The sequence below is a fragment of the Acinonyx jubatus genome, chromosome C2, assembly GCF_027475565.1.
Source record: "Acinonyx jubatus isolate Ajub_Pintada_27869175 chromosome C2, VMU_Ajub_asm_v1.0, whole genome shotgun sequence".
Classification (NCBI taxonomy): Eukaryota; Metazoa; Chordata; class Mammalia; order Carnivora; family Felidae; genus Acinonyx; species Acinonyx jubatus.
The window spans coordinates 115,724,323-115,745,549 of NC_069384.1; the positions used below are offsets into that span (position 1 = coordinate 115,724,323).

Below are 21,227 nucleotides of genomic sequence, written 5' to 3' on the forward strand. Positions count from 1 at the left end.
TACAACAGGATTTTAAAAATTTATTCTCACACGCATACTAACAAATAGCATACAAAGGAAAATTCCAGAACTCCACTCCCATATATGCCTTCCCCTTTCCAAACTTCTCCCGTAGTGGAGCATCGCCAAGTACGCCTCAGTGCCTAATCTAATTTACTTCTGTCCAGTTCTGATTTTTTGTATAATGTCAGGGGCCGTTAGACTCCTCTAGCTCCAATCGGTGCATTGTGCTCCTCCCCAATGACCACCACAGACCTGAAACCCAGGAGTTAGAAAAAAAGCATTTGTGCTGAACGGTGGTAATTAACCAATGGCATTCCCCAATCCCCCCTCCACCCCAGTGTCAGGAAACACTGGCAACCCTACTTCTTCCTTTTTCACCCACGGAGTCCCTCCCTTCCTGCCTCTCAAATCAAGTTGGCCTCCTCCAACCCTTTGGGGGAAGAAAACAAAATGCCTGGGCCCGCGCCAAGGGTCTGGTGGTGGGAACAGAAGCAAATTAACAGGGCTCGGGCGAAGTGGGTTTTTTTTTTTTTTTTTTTTTCTTTTCCTTTCCGTGCTCTGTAATCTCGGTCAGCAAAACTCTTCCTCACAGGCTGTGGAACCTGCGTCTCTGATTAGATGCAACCGTCGACTTGCCCTTACCTTTCTCTTCCCCTCACACTAGAGCTGCGACAACCTTTCTCCCCGGGTCCCCCTCCCGCTCCTTTCTCATTCGGAAGCCCACGCCTCCCGGGACCACCGACCCGAGGCGCCTGAGCGCGGGGCGCGGGGCGCGGGGTCGGAGGCCCGCGCGCCCCGGGGAGGGTCCGGGCGAACCGGGACCACGCCCCCGAGGCCCGCGCCGCCCCCTCCCCTCCAGGCTTTGGTTTGTTTTTAATTTGGAAAGCCCTCCTCTTCCTGCCCCCTTCCTCCGCTCCTCCTCTTTTCTCGGCTCCGCTAGGAAAGTTAGACCCCGGCCCGGCGTCGCGGGTGCCGAGCGGACGGCGGGCCCGGCGGTGAGTGGGCCTGCAGGGCGGGCGAAGAGCGGGGTCCCGGCGGTGGGCGCCGAGCTGCGTGGGGAGGGAGGCGGGGGCCTGCGGGGGTCCTGGGCTGGCCCTCGGCGGCCAGCTGCGCTGCCCGCTGCTCCCGCAGGTGGCGCGGGATTGCGAAGCGCGTCTTCCCCGAGAGGAGGTGGGACCGGCGGGGAGGTGTGCGCCCTGGGAGAACCGGTTGCGCTTCCCAGTGCTTTCGGCCCGGCTTTCTTGCGCCCCCAGTCGGAAGAAGTCGCGTGGCCAGGCTACTCTCGCCACCCCTGCGTCTCTGTCTCCTGGCAGGTTTCCACCTGACCGACTCCTCTTGCATGCAGTAATGAAAACTTAGCTCGATAGTTCTCATTCTTCAGGATGAGGGAACACGTGATAAGAACAAAAATACCTAAAATGTGACTGCATAAAATAAAAAAAATGCATGGCAGATTCCAATAATAAAGGCCAATGAGACATTTCAAAAATATTTCAACATATAGTAAAGTTCTCATAATCTTTCTATAAAGAACTTAAATCGAAAACAAGAAAAACTAAGATAAAAATGGACAAATGGCAGCTTGTAAAAAAGGAGATACAGATGACTTTCAAACAACAAAAATTAGTCAACCTCATTATTGTAAGAAACCGATCCAGCTATTCTCCCAGGTATATGCCCAACAGAAATAAATACACATATATTGCACACTTTTTGAAATAGCAGAAATTTTGAAAGAACTTAAATTTCCATTAAGTAGCCAGTTAATTGCAGTCATTAAGAGCAAGGTTTGTATGAACTGAAATGTGATCAATATGAAGACTTTAGTAAGTTTAAAAACAAATAAACACACAAGACTGTCATGTGTATTATAAGGTACTATAAATATTTGTGTCCCTTCAGAATTGGTATATTGAGTCCTAATACCCAGTGTGATAGTGTAGAACCTTTGGGAAATGCTGAGTTTACAAGGATGCCACTCTCATGAATGGCCTCTTATAAAAATATGAGGCAAGGAAAGATCTCTCTCCCTTCCACTTTGTGTGGTTACAGTAAGTCTGCATCTGGGAAGAGGGACTTCACCAAATCAGGCTGGCCCCCTGATCTTGGACTTCCAGCCTCCAGAACTGTGAAAAATAAACATTTGTGGTTTATAAGCCTCCCAGTTTATGGTATTTTTGTTATAGCAGCACAGATGGACTAAGACACAAGGTGTACATATTAGTTTGGTTCTTAGAATATCTCCCAAAAGACAAAGTATCTGGTATCTCTAAAGAGTAGCTTTAAAGATAAGAAATGGGGATTGGGGCAGAATGAATTTGTATTTTTCATGATATAAGTACTCCATGACTGCTTGAATTTTATGTTGTGTTTGTCTACAGATAACACCTATTCCAAAGAGTCTATTTTTAAATATTTATTTAAATTTATTTATTTAAATTCAAGTTAGTTGACATACTGGTTTCAGGAGTAGAGCCCAGTGATTCATCATTTGCATATAACACCCAGTGCCCATGCCAACAAGTGCCCTCCTTCATGCCCATCACCCCCCCACCCACCTCCCCTCCAGCAACCCTCAATTTTCTCTCTGTCTTTAAGAGTCTCTTATGGTTTGCCTCCGTTTTTATTTTTCCTTCCCTTCCCCTAAATTCATCTTTTGAGTTTCTCAAATGAGTTTCCACATATGAGTGAAATCATTTCTCTTTCTCAGACTTATTTTTCTTAACATAATACACTCTAGTTCCATCCACATTGTTGCAGATGGCAAGATTTCATTCTTTTGATCGCCAAGTAATATTCCATTGTGTATGTGTGTGTATGTATATAAATAATACACACACATGCACACACACACACATATCTTTATCCATTCATTAGTTGATGGACTTTTGGGCCCTTTCTACAATTTGGCCAGAAGGAATCCTTATTTTTCATGATATGAGTACTCCATGACCGCTTGAATTTTTTGTTATTGTTTGTCTGCAGATAACACCTATTCAAAACGAGTCCATTTTTATAAATGTAAGATTTCTTGTCAAAGTGATTCAATCTCATAGGCCGCATGATCTCCTGCTTTGTTACAATTTTCGATACTAGAAGACTAGATGGGTAATAATACAATAAGACATTATCTGTTAATCCAGATATAATTAACATGGTAAGTCTATTATACATCTTATATAAACCTTGTGAGAACATTGTTCTTCCAATATTTTTATACTTCATAATGGCAAAAACTATTCTTTGAAAGCTAAGATTGAGAGAGACCTAATTGTCTCTAAAGCATTTAAACTACTTTAATATACTTAATAAAATTTATCCAGGAACTGTAGTTATAGGCTTGCTTCCATTCAGTCTCATGCTTTTATTTTAAAATAAAGCCACAAGCTGACCTTTACAATCCTTAACATTCACCAAAAAGAAAAGAAGGAAATATTCTATCATATACCGTTTGTTTGGACAGTCATAGCATGAATAAAATAAGGAATATATTCATGTAGATTACAAAAATGGTAATATAAAATTGATTAGATTTTGCCAAATGTCATTTAGTCATAGTGAAAAGCATTCACTTCTCAAGTTTTTTTTTTAATGATCGATTCCATGATAATAATTAAATGAATACATTACATTTACAGTTCTAATAATAAAAGATACTGTGAAATTACGGATATCTGTATATTTATGTTATCTCATAGTAATAGATGTTTATTTATCTTATTAGTGCAAAGCCTGTATAGTGACTTTTAGGTTAGTTTTTCTATTCCTAGCATATGTGACAGGAAACTAGTAAGGTGCCAACACCAACGTGCTGAATAGGAGTAACTGAATTCTTGATAGTCGTTGGATTTGACTTCTTATTGAGCCCACACAGCTATCTAGATCTTTCTCTTTTTTAATTTTTTTTTAACATTTATTTATTTTTTGAGAGAGTATGAGCGGTAGAGGGGCAGAGAGAGAGGGCGTCACAGATTTGGAAGCAAGCTCCAGGCTCTGAGCTGTCAGCACAGAGCCCGATGCAGGGCTCCAACTCAGGAACGTGAGATCATGACCTGAGCCAAAGTTGGATGCTTAACCAACTGAACCACCCAGGCGCCCCCCCAACCCTTTTTTTTTAATGTTTGATTTTTAATTTTTGTGTTTTTAACAACAGTTATCTAGATCTTAAGTAACCAAGAAACTGATGAAACTCATCAACACAGTATACTGCAAGAGCCAAGATTAAAAACCTATTAAGAGAATTGAAGTTGAAAGAGTGTTCATAAACTATTCCTCTGGTGAACTCAGAAGGTCTTTTTACTTACAGATTCACTACAAGAGACTAGTTTGTCAGTTCTGGGGTTTTCAATAGATTAACTTTTATTTAATTTTTCAAGGTCATCACAACAAATACATGTTACTTTTATATTTTTAATTTAGTGGTATTGCGCATTCTAAATGTAAATAGGCGTTTTTGCTGCTACTATAGATGACTTCAAATTACAGTGATTCTTGCCTTTTTTTCTTTGCTATAAAATATACATATAAAATTTGTTATAAAATATAAATACATATATAAAATGGACCATTTTAACCATTTTTAAGTGTATGGTGCAGTGGCAGTTCTATTTTTATTATTTTTTCCACTTATTCAGATTATTACAATCTATTATACATTGCTTACATTTTATTTCCTCTAGGTTTTCCAGACTTTTTAAAAACAAAATTATCCACATTATAATTACTCATAAACATTTTATGATTTTTGCAAAAGGAACATACCTTTTATAGTTGGCAATAAGATTGTATCGGGGTTTCACTATAATTTATTTACTTAACCATTATGAAATATGTGCATTATTTTTCTTGAGTTTCAACATGATGAAAAATATGCAGTGTTTACACTGTCCAGAACAAATTCAAGTATAACTGTTTAAAAATATATTTGGGGTGCCTGGGTGGCTCAGTCAGTTAAGCATCCGACTTTGGCTTAGGTCATGATCTCATGGTTTGTGAGTTCAAGCCCTGCGTCAGGCTCTGTGGTGACAGCTCGGAGCCTGGAGCCTGCTTTGGATTCTCTGTCTCCGTCTCTCTCTGCCCCTCCCCCACTTGTGCTGTCTCTCTCTATCAAAAATAAATAAAATATTAAAAAAATATATATTTAGCCATTTTCTTTTTCTGAAGCATTTTGGATAATATTTAAATGCTTGAGAAGGTAGGAAGATGACTGAACGTTTTGGAGATATTTTCATTAAATTGACAAAAAGTTTGGGAGATAAGCCAATTGTTTTTAGGAACAGTATATATCCTATTAATCATCCATTTTTAAAATATTTACTATTTTAGATACTCCAGAATAGTATTTTAACTGGTTTAATAAATGATTAATGTTACAATATAAGAATATATATTTACTTAAAAAAATCTTCAGCAACTTGACCTAATACAAAAATCACAACAAAATGCCTCTTTTAAAGTTTGCTATAGAAGGTTTCAATTTGTATTTCAATTTTATTCTCAATTATTTTTGTATTATTTTAATATCAAAGGTTTATATAGTTGCAAGTTTTTCAGAAAGTATCCAAGAGAAAAGAAATAATCTGTAAATTTGATCATGTCTTAGGTTCTTGGGATCATTCCCCTAGGTCATAATTACTTACCTTTAGTAATTCTATAATTCTGTAATTGAATAAGTACATGCATACAATAAAAAAGACACTAATTCCTTTTTTAAAAAGCAGAAGTTATTTTTTTTTTTTATCTTGGATTGGATTTTGGTAGCAGAGACAGACCGCTGTCCCAGGAATGAATAGTAATAGGTATGTTTGAACAAATGATGACTTGAGAGATGACAGAAGTGAAATCTGGGGTGCCCGCCATGGTTCATGACACAGTTTGTCATACCTGTGCACAGTCCTTCATTAAGACCCATCTATGTAGCGTTTTTTTTGCAGCGAATTTCATCATCTTGAGATTGGATGCCAATATGACCTAATAGATGATCATTGCCCATAGCTAAATTTTATCCCAGCTAGCTATTCAGTCTTGAATTCGATAAATTTACAGCGATGTAATCACATTTTTAAGAAGAAAAGGAAAGCTTCTGTTTATATTTTAAGGGTTCTCTAAACGTACATGAGAAATGTAAATCAGTAAGGTTGCAGGTAGAGAATAGAGTGTTATCAGTAAATATTTCAGTGGTACCAGGAAGTTATGCTTATTTGTAGACAATCCCAAGTTGTATTTGGGAGTAAACCCAGTATAATATGAGGTCAGTTTCAGGGATACTGCTGCATGATCGCCTTTGAGTTGAGCAGATCCTTGAAAAATAAACAGTCCCAGAGAGTTCACCATAGTTAAGACCTATTATTTTTACTAATTTAAAAACATTTTCTAATTTCCCATGGATTATTGAGAAATATTTCATTTCTAAGTTTTGGAGGTTTTTCTCTTATCCATGAGTTAGTGGTCCCTAGTTTAATTCCATTATGGTCAGAGAACAAACTTCATGTAATATAACATATATATTTAGTAATTAATATTCAAAAATTAAAACCCCATAAACTGATATTTCTGATCATTGGGGTCTTCAATTATCGGTATATAAATGCCGCATCTTTATACATCTAACCACTCCTTATAAACATACTTTAAACTTCTGAAAAAAAAATTCCAATCTTTCTCTTTAAAAAATTCTAATTTCTTTGTTCTTGTCATTGAAGTTAGTTTTAACTTTACATTTAACAAGAGTTATCTGTTGAGGAATTTTGAAATATGGCTATTTAACCTATCTTTTCCAGCCTTGTGGTTTGATATTGTAAATAATTTAACATAATAATCCTAGAAGAAAACAAAGGTAGTAAGCTTTTTGACATTAGTCTTAGTGATACTTTTGCATCTGTCTCATCAAACAAGTACAGCAAAAGCTAAAATAAGCAAGTGGGACTAAATCAAACTGAAAAACTTTTGCATAGTTGCGGAAACCATCATCAAAATGAAAAGGCAAACTACTGAATGGGAGAAGATATTTATAATGATATATCTGATAAGGGATGAATGTCCAAAACATATAAAGAGCTCCTATAACTCAATATGAAAAAAAAAGTTCGGCTAAAAATGGGTAGAGAATATGAACAGTCATTTTTCTAAAGAAGACATACAGACTTCCAACCGGCCCACGAAAAGATGTACCGCCTCATTAACCATCAGGAAAATGCAAATCAAAACCACAATGAGATATCACACTGTCAGAATGGCTGTTACCAAAAGACAAGAAATAACAAGTGTTGGTGAGGATGTGACAAAAAGGGAACCCTTGTGCACTGTTGGAAATATAAATTATTTCAGTCACTATTAAGATAGTATGGAGTTCTCAAAAAATTAAAAAATTACCATACAATCCAGCAATCCCACTTCTAGGTAGGAGAATGGACTACATAGGTGAAGAGGATTAAGAAATACAGTTTTCCAGTTATAAAAAATAAATAAATATGATGGGGCTATAATGTACAACAAAGGGAACATAGTCAATGTTACAACTTTGTATGGTGACAAATGGGAACTAGACTTAATGTGACCTTTTAGCAATGTATGTAAATATTGAATAATTGTGCTATACACCTGAAACCAATACAATATTATATGCCAAATATTCTTCAAGAAAAAAGAAATTAACCAAATACCATCACTTCAAAATAGCTCAAAGACCAGGCCTACCTGATTATGAAATGAACTTCAAATTCAAAGAAACGTATGTTTGAACGGGTCATTTCCACTTTTGATTCTACAAAATCTGTCACCAGAACTGCTAGGTTTTGTAGAGACACTAAAAAGTGGCTCATTAAAATATATTTACTTTTCTAGTCGGTTTTCCCTCCCCGCCCTACCTCCAAGGCAAGTACCAAAGGGATCTGATGTGGCTGAAAGGCAAGCATCTGCAGCCGTTGAGGCACATGCGGAGCTGTGGCTTTGAGGGAGCTACGTTGCCTGTGCTTGGGTCCTGGAGAGATGCCTTTGAGCTTCTCTGTGCTACTGTTTCCCTCTCTGTTATGCTACCTGTTCTCTAGAACTTTTTACAAAATGAAATGGATTGATATTTCTAAACTGTCTTCGAAGGTGCGGGGGAAGTGACAGTTTAAAGATAGAGATGGTCAATAATGATGGGATCAAATTCTGATTCAATAGATTGGCCGTAAAAATAATAATCAGTTTTGGATATCTCAGGTATCTTAGCCTTCCCCATACGCTGATGTAAGCTTAAGAAGTTTCAGAAATGTTCAGAAAAGAAGGTAAGCAAAAGAATGCTTATTAAGTTTAGGGAATTACCACAAGAATCTAGTTACACCCTCAATGTGTAAGCTTGGGAAGGAGCAGAGTCCATATTTCTGGGTCTCCCTGCCAAATCTGATTTGAATCATTCCTTATTAACAATTTCACTGTGCCTGTACTGGAAAATATGTGTTAATTTTGGTTTATTCACTTATAGAATGCTAGCAACTCAACTATGTTGATGTTCAATACAGAATCCACAGGCAAGCTAAATGGAGATATGTTGCATTTGTTATTTTATTTTATTATTATTATTATTATTATTATTATTATTTTGCATTTGTTATTTTAAACTTCCTGTTGGGGAGGCTGCTTGCCTAAGTACCCATTACATTTGTATTTGTCCTTATCTTGCTTCATTTGAAGAAATTAATAAATTATATAGTTTTGAACTAGCAATAGATGATTTGAAGTGTCTCTTACAAAAGGAGGAATCAGATCCTTTTGAATGTGAGGTTAAAACTGCATAACAGTACTGTATCTGCTATTCTGCACTATGTCTTGCATTTTTTAAAAATCTATTAAGCCAGTATAAGTTAAATTTTGTTTTGAGCAGTGCATTACTAGTATTTTCAAGTACTAGAAGGAATTAATTCTATTTAATGGTATTGTAAAACAATAGCCATAATTTTCATGTAGTAATTTGACAACGATTAAAGGAAATGAATATTCAGTGCCAAGATGTTCATTCATATGTGATATGGGCTTAAACAGAAGGACCCTTACTAGAAAGAAAATATCTGGGCATAATGTTCCCAAATTCACCTATAGACCCAAAATCTTAACATAAATTATTTTATACCAAGGCAATAGACAATAACCATATGTACATAAAAACATTTATGTGAAAGGCTATTTTATAGTATTAATCATAATACCAAGAAAAATTAAAGCAATAACAAAATAGTTTGAATGAGTTAAGGTAAAGCCATTAATAGATTGCTTTGTAGTTACTAAAGTTGTGGTTTGAGAAATATTTGTTACATCCAAAATATATTCATTAATGTATGACTATAATTATAGCCTAATTTTATTGTAAGATGTAACGCACTCTGCATGCATACACACAGAAATTCACATACACACAAATGGATTATGCCAACATTTTAGGGATGATTACTTTGGGAAGGTGAGAACAATGATGTAGCTCATTTCTTCTTTGACTTTTTGCGTTTCTTGATTTTCTGCAGATACTTGTTACTTTGATAATAAAAACAATGTTTTATTGTATGTGTATGTTATTGTAATAATTTTCTAAAATTTCCAGCATGCTGGGGTGCCTGGGTAGCTCAGCCCGTTAAGCACCCAACTTTGGCTCAGGTCATGGTCTCACAGTTAGTGAGTTCAAGCCCCGCAACAGGCTCTGTGGTGACAGCTCGGAGCCTGGAGCCTGCTTTGGATTCTGTGTCTCCCTCACTCCCTGCCCCTCCCTCACTCACACTCTGTCTCTCTCTGTCTGTCTCTCTCAAAAATAAAAAAATAAATAAACATTAAAAAAAATTTGAAATTTTCAGCATGCTAATGCTGGAGGAGGTCATCGAGAGGTTGTGACCACCAATTGACCTGTGAGCTGGACCTGGACATTTGTGACTCATCCCCTCTCCTGTCCTTGGAATGTGTACTCTACGTGCTTTCACCAGCTGCCTCAGGACACAGCGTTGAGATAGTAATGTGGTGTTGAGACCTCGTGGATGGTGTACATGACAACCCAGGTAAGTCCTCCATATGAACTTATAAGATTCTGGTGGTGGGTGTAAAGATCTACTCACAGCCTGCAGCCACCCAAGACCAGCCTTGTGTGTAAGGTCCCTTGTTTATTAAACTTGCTCCCTGCCAATCTGCAGTGGTCTGCCTTTTTGTCCCCCCCCCTCCCCAGCTGCCTGTGGAGACTGGTTTCAGATTACATGCCAGAAGCTACCAAGGTTGTGAACTAAGCTTTAATCTACCTGTAACAATTAAATTGGAACAGCCGTCTATGGATATAGAAAAATAAATAACGTATTAACCTTTTACTGCAAAGACTACTAAATGATTCATTTTTAAGCACAGCATACTTACTTAGGATTATTGGCACATTAATATATATGAACCCAGCCTATATCCCTACTGTGAAATATGAGTTATGAAATTTGAACACTTTAAAAGTATTGTTCCTATTTACTAAGAGCTTTATCAAGGCTCTCACATAAACAAGCATAATTGTATAAATAGTCTCTCATTTTATATCGTAAAGCCTACTATAGTAACATAGAGTAAAAATACTCTATTTTTCATATTGCAGGGTTGCAAAAAAAGACCTCTATGTTAAAGATTTAATGGATATTTTCCTAATTTTCAGGTGTTTTTAACACTTTGTATCACCTGCTCTTTTAAGTCTATTGCTGTTGCTATCTAAATCCATTCATCTGAATGATACGACATGACGAAGCTATACTCAACTAACAGCAAACCCTACAGACACTTAAGATGCACTCTCTTTTGTCTTCCAGTTAGCTAGGAATAGAAAAGACCCCTTCCATAATGTCTCCATTTTATTTTAGTCCATTCCAGTATTAATGCTTCGTGTAAAACAATGCTCCTGAAACTTTACCTGCTAGAATTATAAACAGTGGAGGTGAGGAAGAAGCTAGTGGAGACAGCAGGAAGCCCAGCATAAAATCTTATGCATGGGTGCTCAATACTTGTTAAAAGGCTAACAGTTTTTTTATAGGCTATTCTTGAATATAGATATTTATTCTTGGTCTTTTCATTAGTTTATATATATTATCTATTGAAATAATAGTAATAATGAAACTTTATTGAGGGCTTGCCTGTGCCAGGCACCGTTTTAAATGCTTTGTACACAGGGTAGTTTTCATCTTTACAACAAGAGTTCTGTACGTGGATCCAACTATGATCACACCGTGTTATATAGGATAACCCCACAACAAGGAGATTGCCTGATTCACCCCCCATTAAGGACATCTCTGGAACTTGAACCCACACTCTGGACCACTGTCCACGCCATCTGAAGTGTGCCAGCAGTGGCTGTTGGTCAGCCACCAGCTCCTCTGTCCTCCTCCATGTATCCCATCTTCTTTTCAAAGGATATCCTCTTCTAACAGTTCCATGTTAAACCCATAGAGGAAGATGGAGTGTAGTAGCTGCAGAAGATTTACAGAAACCATTTTCCCTGCTCCTGGTGAGTAAGAATCAGAAGGAATTGTCCAGACGGTGACCCCCTGGCTTTCTTTTGTCCCCACTGACAGTTGAAGGCACTGGAGACAGGCAGGACCCAGGGTTTTAGATTGCATGTGCAGGTTCCCACGTCTCATGCCTCAAGAATTGCAAGATGACGTATCCAGCAGCTCCTTTGCCTAGTGGATAGGACACCTTCCAATACATACACGGCTGCAAAGGGCTGACCGTTCTGGTTTTGTGATTGAGGTTTCAGATGTCCATGGTGTGGGCTTAAGAGTTTGTGTTTTCATTGAGCTTTGTTAGCCCATCACTGTTGACAAAGTTAGAATTGAAAAGCAAGATACTGAGCAGCTGCAGTGTTGGATGCAGCAAGGGGTCCATGTTGATGCTCTCTTGCTGTGGGATGCCTTCTATGCCATCAGGGCTGCCTTGCAAAAGCAGCAAACCATAACTTCACCAACCTTGTCCTATCCAGCTCCATGTCTCCTTCCTTCTTCCCTCCTGCTGTCACCACTAACTTCCTCCTCACCTCTGCTGTTTATAATTCTAGAAGGTAAAGTTTCAGGAGCATTGTTTTACACTAAACATAATACTGGAATGGGCTACAATAAAATGGAGACATTGTAGAAGGGGTCTTTTCTATTACTAACCCAGCTCGTATCCTTATGATTGTTACTTTAAATTCTGATTCAGGCATATTACTTATGTCTGTTTCAGTTAGATTCCCAGCTGTAACCTCTTCTTGTTTTTTCTTTTGGAATCAATACCTCCTTCTTGGCATTTTCTCTAGCTCTCTTTTTCTACGTATTAGGAAAGCCTTTTATATTTCCTGCTACCGAGAGTAATGGCTTTATGAAGCAGAGGTCATACACTGTCCAGGGCCCGGTGCCTTCAGGAAGTGTCTCCAGTGTATGCAGTGTGCACTCTGCTGCTGCGTTTTGGCTTCTCTTTCCCTTAGGTCACTCCTCTCCAGAATTTCCCCTTGCCTGCAATGGGGAGTGTTTGGACCTTGGCCAGAGTGTGGCAGGTTTTAATTAAGTGTTCTCTGGTCCGCTTGCTCTTTCCACTAAAGCTGAAGTTTTGCAGCACTCTGTGGTCAGTGGACATGGTGCATGCAAGGGCTTGTATTGGTCTTCCGGGGGAGGGGCCCACTGCTCTGTTTGTCAGACACATCTGCCAGAGAAAAGCAGCACGAGCAGAGCATAGGGGGCAGGGCTTGGTGTAGGTAGTTCAGACCACCATTGTTGGCACTGTGCTGCTTACTGACGTTAGTTTATGCTAAGGGGCGGCAAGGAAAATGGCTCCAGCCACCTCTCTAGTCCGCACAGAGGGGAGTGCACACCTGCTGTTGCCTGGGAAGCCTTCCCAAAAGAGCTAATAATCTCCCCTGTTTGTGTCCCAGGCGTTTCGTAGATCACTGCCTTCACCATGTCTGTGTCTGGGCCATCTGCCGGCCTGGTAGCCCAGTGCACCTGTGTTCTATCCCAGGCAAGCCAACTGAGTTTTAAAATTCCAAACTTTAGAGATTTGGCATGGCAGGGACCCTCGCTTCGTTCTTCGTTCTTTGGGGGAGGGTCTCATTACTCTGGGACTGATGCAGGTTTGTCCCAGAAGGCAGTCCCACCAAAGCACAGGGGCATGGAGTTTGGAGTGAAGCACAGCAAAGAGCCAGTGTCCCGGCTAGCTGCCCTTAGCAGGTGTCTCTGCACCTGTGCTGAGGGGTAAGGGCGTGAAATGGCAATACCGCCTCTCCCAGATGTGCCCCAGATGTGTTTGTTCTGTTAGTCCTTAGATTGGTTTCTTGGGTATTCAGAATGATTTGATATTTATCTAGCTGTGCTTGAGGTCTGGGGCAAGTCTAGGGTCCTCCTGCTACTCTGCCATCTTAGCTTCCCCCCCTCCCCCCTTTTCAACCTATGGCACTTTTTGCTCTTGCTGAGAGATGGAGAAGGCTGAAAACAATCCACTGAATGTTAAGGAACAATTATGTTGACAATATGTATGCTTATATCAACTGGAAATTATTCTGCCTCATGTAACATGCTAACTAGAGACATGTTGTTATAATAACAGATAGTATGCAAATTCTGAGATTGTAAAAGAAAAATATTGTATAAGAAAGAAAATATTGTATAAGAAGGAATTGAGAACACTAGGTGGTGGGGAAAAATCGGCATCTCGAAGGAGAGGGAAGGTTAAACCATGAGCATTTGCAGCATACGAGGCAGTGTGCAGGTATATTTTATTTTGTTTAAGTTCATTGATACTATTTGATTTTTAGAACATCTTTATAGATTGGTTTAGTTTTTACTTGAATCGGGTTTAAATTCTAATTTCTGACTGATTTAATTGAGAGCTGTTAATTTATGAGAACTATTAAATTTATCAATTTCAGGCATGCTTGATTATAAGAACTACATGCTGTCTCTTGATAAAAATACAGATTTTTACCTAAGAGTTAGAGTACAGAATTCTGCATTTTTTCTCAATAATACTTATTTTTTAAAAAATTCAAATCTGTACTTTTATCTAGATTCATTGGTCATTAAAATTATGGTAAGTTACTGGATATATGAATGGATGGATGGATAGATAGAAATAGGCCCCTTAAAATCTATTCTAATAAATTTCATTATGAATCCCTAGAAGTTGGAAATTCCTAAACTTAACCTCGAAGGTAACAACAAACCTTTAGTTAGAAAAACATTACTCTCAACATGTAGCTGTCAAATGGTTCCTGTTTAATGTGAAGTAAAGTCATACATCTGAAAACATGTATTTAACCATATATGTATCTTTTACAGAATAACAACCCATCTTCCCTGTCCTTAAGAATGTGAACAATTCTTTTAATGTACTGTTGGATTCGATTTGCTAATATCTTGCTAAGAATTTTTGCATTCTTACTCATCCGGGATATTGGTCTGTAATTCTCCTTTTTAATAGGGTCTTTGTCTAGTTTGTCTAGTTTTGGAATCAAAGTTAATGCTGGCCTCATAGAAGGATTTGTAAGTTTTCCTTCCCTTTCTATTTTTTGGAACAGTTTGAGAAGAGTAGGTATTAACTCTTCTATAAATGTTCAGTAGAATTCCCCTGGGAAGCCATCTGGCCCTGGACTGTTACTTGTTTGGAGATTTTGATTACTGATTCAATTTCTTGGGTGATTATGGGTCTATTCAATTTTCTATTTTTTCCTGGTTCAGTTTTCGTAGTTTATGTGTTTCTAGGAATTTATCCATTTCTTCCATATTGCCCAATTTGGTGGTATATCGTTGCTCATAATGTTCTCTTATAATGATTTGTATTTCTGTGGTATTGGTTGTGAACTCGCTTCTTGCATTCTTGATTTTATTTATTTGGGTCCTTTCTCTTTTCTTTTTGGTAAGTCTGGCTAGGGGTTTATCAATTTTGTTACTTCTCTCAAAGATACAGCTCCTAGTTTCATTGATCTGTAATTTTTGGTTTCTGTATCATTTATTTCTGCTCTATATTATTTCCCTTCTGTGGATGGAACTACAGTGTATTATGCTAAGTGAAAAAGTCAGTCAGAGAAAGACAAATACCATATGATTTCACTCACATGTGGAATTTAAGAAACAAAACAGATGAACATATGGGAAGGGAAGGAAAAATAAACTAAGATAAAAACAGAGAGGGAGGCAAGCCATAAGAGACTCTTAACTAGAGAGAACAAACTGAGGATTTCTGGAAGGGAGGGAGGTGGGGGATGCGCTAAATGGGTGATGGGCATTAAGGAGGGCACTTGTTGGGATGAGTACTGAGTGTTATATGTAAGTGATGAATCACTAAATTCTCCTGAAATCAATACTACACTATATGCTATATGTTAACTAACTTTAATTTAAATAAAATCTTGGAAGAAAAAAAAGTTTTTTAAAAACCAGTGTGTCCAAAAAAAAAAAAAAAGATTTAGTACATTAGCAGGAAACTAGAGTCCCTTTTTCCTCATCACTCCCCCACAGGTAAGCATTGACTGGTTATTGTGTTATGTCACTAGCTTTTCTTTATAAAGTTTTACCTTCATGTATATATCTGGAAAACATATTTAGTTTTCTGCCTTTAAACATAAAAGTAAAATCATACATGCTCTTTAGTGCCTTACTTTTTTTGCTCAATGTTATATTTTTGAGATTCATCCATGATGATGGGTGTGGTTCTAATTTGTTTCCACTGCAGTGTAGTATTTACATGATAAGACTAAAATTTATTTAGTCTGTCATTGATGGACAATAAAAATGTTTTCAGTTTATCTTCATATGCACAGTGGTGTCAAGAACACTCTTATATATATCCTCTGTGTACCACATACAAGAGTTGCTCAAAAGTACGTACCTAGGGATGTCCGGGAATGAAGGTTCTAGAAGGATATGATTGTTTTTCTAAGTCCCAGGGATTCCTATCATTGGAGGGTAGGACCAATGTCCTGAATTCCTTTGGCTGGCCAACAGTTGCACACTTCATCTTTTTGGTGTGCTGCAGAATCCTTTTATATCTCTTGAGACACCGTATTAGTAACTTAGGCTTAAGGGACAGGGTGGCGATGGTCCAAGCCTAGTGGGTCTCTTTGTTCCATACTTAGGGGACAACATCGGGACTGAGAATCTGTATACTAGCTTACCTCATGACAACATTCTTGAGTCAACTCAGTGTTCATAATGATCACTCACATGCTCTTCCTTGACCTGTTCTACATCAGTGACTTTCCACTTTGCTTGAACAGCACAAATGACCACATTCTAAATTCTGATCCACAAGATGGCATAGTGGAAAGAACATAGGCTTTGGATTCAGAAGGAATTGACTTTAGTGAGCTTGATCACTTAATAATCACATTGTTAATTTGTTTCATTGCTCTGAGTCTGTTTTGTCATCTATAAAACTGGGATAAAAGTTTGTACCTTACAGACACGTTATAATTAGAGATAATATGCAAATTGCTTGGCCATTTACCTGACCCTTGCTGCGCATTCACTAAACTATAGCCTTGGTTAGTATTGTTCTAGTTATTTGTCATCATCTTCAGAAATCTGGAAATACTATTAATTCATTTTTTTGATGATAACCTCACTTTCCTTCCCTGATTGAATTAACTAAATCTGCACACTCCCCCTCTTAAAAATTTCATCTCAACTTCTAGTTTCCTACCCTGAGTTATTCTTATAATGTTCACTTATAAATATGTTTTGTGCTTTGGTCTTAATTTTTTTTGGAGAACAGGATTATATATAGGCATACTTCATTTTATTGTGTTTGCAGATACTGTTTTTTCCCCCCAACAAATTAAAGGTTTGTGGCAACCCTGTATTGCTGAGCAAGTTTATTTGTGCCATTTTCCCAACAGTATTTGCTCATTTTATGTCTCTGTGTCACATTTTGGTAATTCTCGTAATGTTTCATTTTTTAAATCATTATTATATTTGAATTACATTCAAATAAATTATTATATTTGCGTTAACATTCAAATAAATTATTGTATTTGAATTACATTATTATATTTGAATTTAAATTATTACTATATTTGAATTAAAATTTTAACACATGAGTTACTTCTTATGAATGAGCTTCTTTGCTTTTTTGCTTGAGAAGGGATCTACTCCTGGTGAAGATGCCATGAAACTGCCGAAATGACAGAGGATTTAAAATATTACGTAGGGGGGGCGCCTGGGTGGCTCAGTCGGTTAAGCGGCAGACTTCGGCTCAGGTCATGATCTCACGGTCCGTGAGTTCAAGCCCCGCGTTGGGCTCTGTGCTGACAGCTCAGAGCCTGGAGCCTGCTTTGGATTCTGTATCTCTCTCTCTGACCCTCCCCCGTTCATGCTCTGTCTCTCTTTGTCTCAAAAATAAATAAACGTTAACAAATTTAAAAAAAAATATATTATGTAGGGGTGCCTGGCTGGCTCAGTGGACCATACAGTGTTTGGTTGCAGGGTCGTGAGTTTGAGCCCCATGTTGGATTTTTTTAGATTTTTAGATTACTAAAAAAAATAAATGAACTTAAAAAAATATATTACATAAACTTAGTTGGTAAAGCAGTGGCAGGATTTGAGAGGAATGACTTACTTATTTATTTATTTATTTATTTATTTTTTAATGTTTGTTTATTTTTGAGACAGAGAGAGACAGAGCATGAACAGGGGAGGGTCAGAGAGAGAGAGGGAGACACAGAATCTGAAACAGGCTCCAGGTTCTGAGCTGTCATCACAGAGCCCGACGCGGGGTTGAATTCACGAACCGCGAGATCATGACCTGAGCTGAAGCCAGACACTTAACCGACCGAGCCACCCAGGCGCCCCGAGGAATGACTAATTTTGAAAGAAGTTCTGCTGTGGGTAAAATGCTATCAAACAGCATCACATGTTGCAGAGAAATCATTCGTGAAAGAAAAAGTCAGTCGATGGGTCACACTTCATGATCTTAAGAAATTGCCACAGCCACCCCAACTTCAGCAGTGGCCACCCTGATCAGTCAGCAGCCATCAACAGTGACACAAATGCTCCACCAGCAAAAAGATTATGTTCATCTTAATTTATAAAGATGACTGACAACATAGGTTAATGCCTTTGAAAGAAAAGTAGTGGTTCAGTTTCCTTAGAAATGAGAGGCATGGGACACAATGCAGAGCCACAGAAGGAACACCACTTGTGATCAGGAAGAAGCAGAAGAAGCTAGAAGAGCCAGCCCTTAGATTATGGCCTTTATTGGGGTTTGGCAGGACCATGGTGGAGGGGTGAGGGCAAGGCAATGCAGGGCAAACAACTGAGGAATGGCTGGTTTGAATAATTCTGGCAAACTCTAAGCCAAAGAATAGCTTCTAGTTACCTGGTCCTGGCCCCGGGAAGATTAAAGTGAGAGAATGTTATCTCTTGGGGTGGACAGGCCAGATAAAGGAAGTAGGTAGAGCTCTGAGGCAGTTAGCTTGTATCAAAGGCATGTTCCTGTCAGAGCCCTTTGCTATTTCTAAGAATTGGCTAGCCCTGAGAGGGTCAGTCTCTCCCCAGCCAGAACATTTATATTTTTAAGATGTAAAAACATCTTTCATAATAGAAAAATAAGTACACTTGCAAACATACACAACATTTTCTGTTACTTATTTATCTTCTTTTGGCCTTTTCTTAAGCATGTCTTAATTTAAACTTTTGATTCCTACCCTCCCCAGTCCCCGCCATTTTCCCTACCATCTTCCTCTCTAGTTCAGTTAATGGCATTGTCATCAACTCAGGTACCCTGGCCTCAACACTGACACCCAGTCTTGACTCCTCTTAGTGCATCAGAAACTCCTGCAGGTTCTGCTTCTGACCACATTTCACCCTTTCCGTGTTACCTGCTTGTCTAAGCCAGCATCGGGCTCACCTGGATTACTGCTGCCATCCCGTCTTCACTGTGTACTTCCACTCTTGCCCCCTCAAGATAAAGTGTAATCAGATCCCATCACTCCACTGATGAAAGTCCTCCAAAGATTTCCCAGCTGCAGTTACAGCAAATCACAGATGTTTTGCCTCAGCCTTCAGGTGTGATCAGGCTTGTCTCCATCTCTTCCCTCCATTCTCCTCATTCCTTGTGTCCCAGTCATACCTGACCTCTTTGTCACCCTTGAGTATTCCGAACTCAGTGCCACCTCAGGGCCTTTGCACATATTTCCTGTTGTCCTACAACTCTCTTCCTACATTTTTAGTGTAATACCTCCTTTTGTAGTTCAAATAGTTCAAAGTTACCTCCTGGGAGAGGCTTTCCCTGAACCTCCTGGGACTGCCATCCATGTTTTTCTTAAACTGTTTACTTTGTTTCTTTATAATTGTGCTACCTGAACTGAAATATTTGTTAATGTGTTTTTAATCTCATGGCACTAAATTAGAATCTCCAGCATGATGGGCAACTGTTTCTCTGGTTTATTACTGTATTTTCAACGTCTGTAGTAGTGCCTACACAATAGGTGCCCAGTAAATATTTGTTGGATTAATGAAAAAATGTATGAAATGTAACTGGAGACAAAAAAAAATCATAAAACTTGTTACATGTATCATGAAATAATAGTAGTATATACACAATATTATAAATTTGTATAAATATCTTACAGCATTAAAGCATTTTATTTTTTTAGTATTCATTAGAATTCTTCAAAAATATCAGCATGTCTTTTGTGAACAAACTTTATTATGCCTTGTTAAAAACTGTTTTTTGAATGCTTATTTATTTTTGAGAGACAGAGACAGAGCAGGAACCAGGGAGGACAGAGAGAGAGGGAGACACAGAATCCAAAGCAGGCTCCAGGCTCTGAGCTGTCAGCACAGAGCCTGACGCGGGGCTCAAACCCATGAATTGCGAGATCATGAGCCGTAGTCAGGCACTTGACAAACTGAGCCACCCAGGCACCCCAATTATGCCTTGTTTTAAATGTGAATTATAGGACTGTTTTCCTTAATAGCACTTTCAGTTTGTTTCATTTGGAAATTGCTTTTATTGTTTAACATTTGGATAATTTAAATATGTCCATTCATTTATAAATATGAACATTCCTATCTTCCTATATTTGGCATAGAAAGGACTAAAGGTGACTTATATTGGTTGCGTCTAAAGAAAGATACTTAAAATACTTGAGAAAAATGAGGTAGGAAAATTAAGGGTAGGGAAAAAAGTCTAACACAAGAGGTGATAGTAATAAAAAGCTTTCCTTGATGGAAGAGGTCTGAAAAGTGGGCCCTGAGTTTTCTAGCAAATGATGTAAGGTGAGAAATATTACATTTATGGGACTTATGTTTTCTAGGAGTTAAAAGTCAACCAGTTCTTTCAGAGAAACTAAGCCATTCCTCACACTGAGGTCAGGGAGCAATGTCTCCAATCTCAATGAAAGGACAGGGTGTAACATGAAATGTGACCTCAACACCTTCCTTTCAGTAATTACAGTGACATAGGTTGTTTTAGGAAGAATAAGTCAAAATAGGAGTCACTGGGGAAGTGATCTAAATCACCTCTAAGTGAGTTATGAATGGCAAACCGCTTTTAAAACCATTAAGTATTTGTGTTGTTTTGTTTTGGATTTACTCTGACACAGCCACTTTTCAAAGAGGATGTGGGGGAAAAAATCAGATTCACTCCACATATGGCATGCTCTCAATACTACATCATAGGACAACAATTTCTGCTATGTTGGAAGGAATTTGTCTATGTAAATAAAAGTCAGTATTAGGGCAGCCGAACCGCCAGCCTGAGAATTCATTGCTTTAATCACAAGCACAGTATAATTACTCAGCCATAGTTTTTTACTCTGTGTTCAGCCTAACAATTTACCATATATGTGAATTCATGCCTAGTATATCATATGCATGTATCGTGTATGTTGTAAGAAATAGAGTAGTATATTTAACAATGATCACGTACACTGATGTTTTAGCAAACCAATAAGAAAAAAATAGTATTTTCAATAATACATCATTCCATTTCTCAGTTGGGCATGACCTCTTCCTCCAAGGCTGGTCTTCACAAACACTGATCAACCGATGGATGACATTGACAATAAAACAAAGTCCTTGGATCCAGTACCTCATGCTGCTCCTAACCACAGATGCCGTTTGAATTCACCAGTTACAATACCTGATGACCCTCCAGAATAGAATTCCCATTTTATACCTGGTAAGTTAAATCTCCAGAAAGAATCTCTTCACCCCTGTAGAAAATGACACTAAGAGTTAAGTTGCTCATTTAGCTAATTACCTTATTGT

The 21,227-nt window shown here is 38.2% G+C and overlaps 1 protein-coding gene across 1 annotated transcript in view; it reads left to right on the forward strand.

Moving 5' to 3' along the window:
• Positions 1–863: 863 nt before the first annotated feature.
• Positions 864–21,227, forward strand: part of PLSCR4 (phospholipid scramblase 4) — a 133,961-nt gene continuing 113,597 nt past the window's right edge. The window contains exons 1-3 of the mRNA XM_027061655.2: positions 864–998; positions 9,825–10,022; positions 20,954–21,138. Coding sequence (XP_026917456.2) covers positions 21,103–21,138 — 36 coding nt within the window. The 5' untranslated portion in view covers positions 864–998; positions 9,825–10,022; positions 20,954–21,102. The remainder of the gene's footprint in view (positions 999–9,824; positions 10,023–20,953; positions 21,139–21,227) is intronic.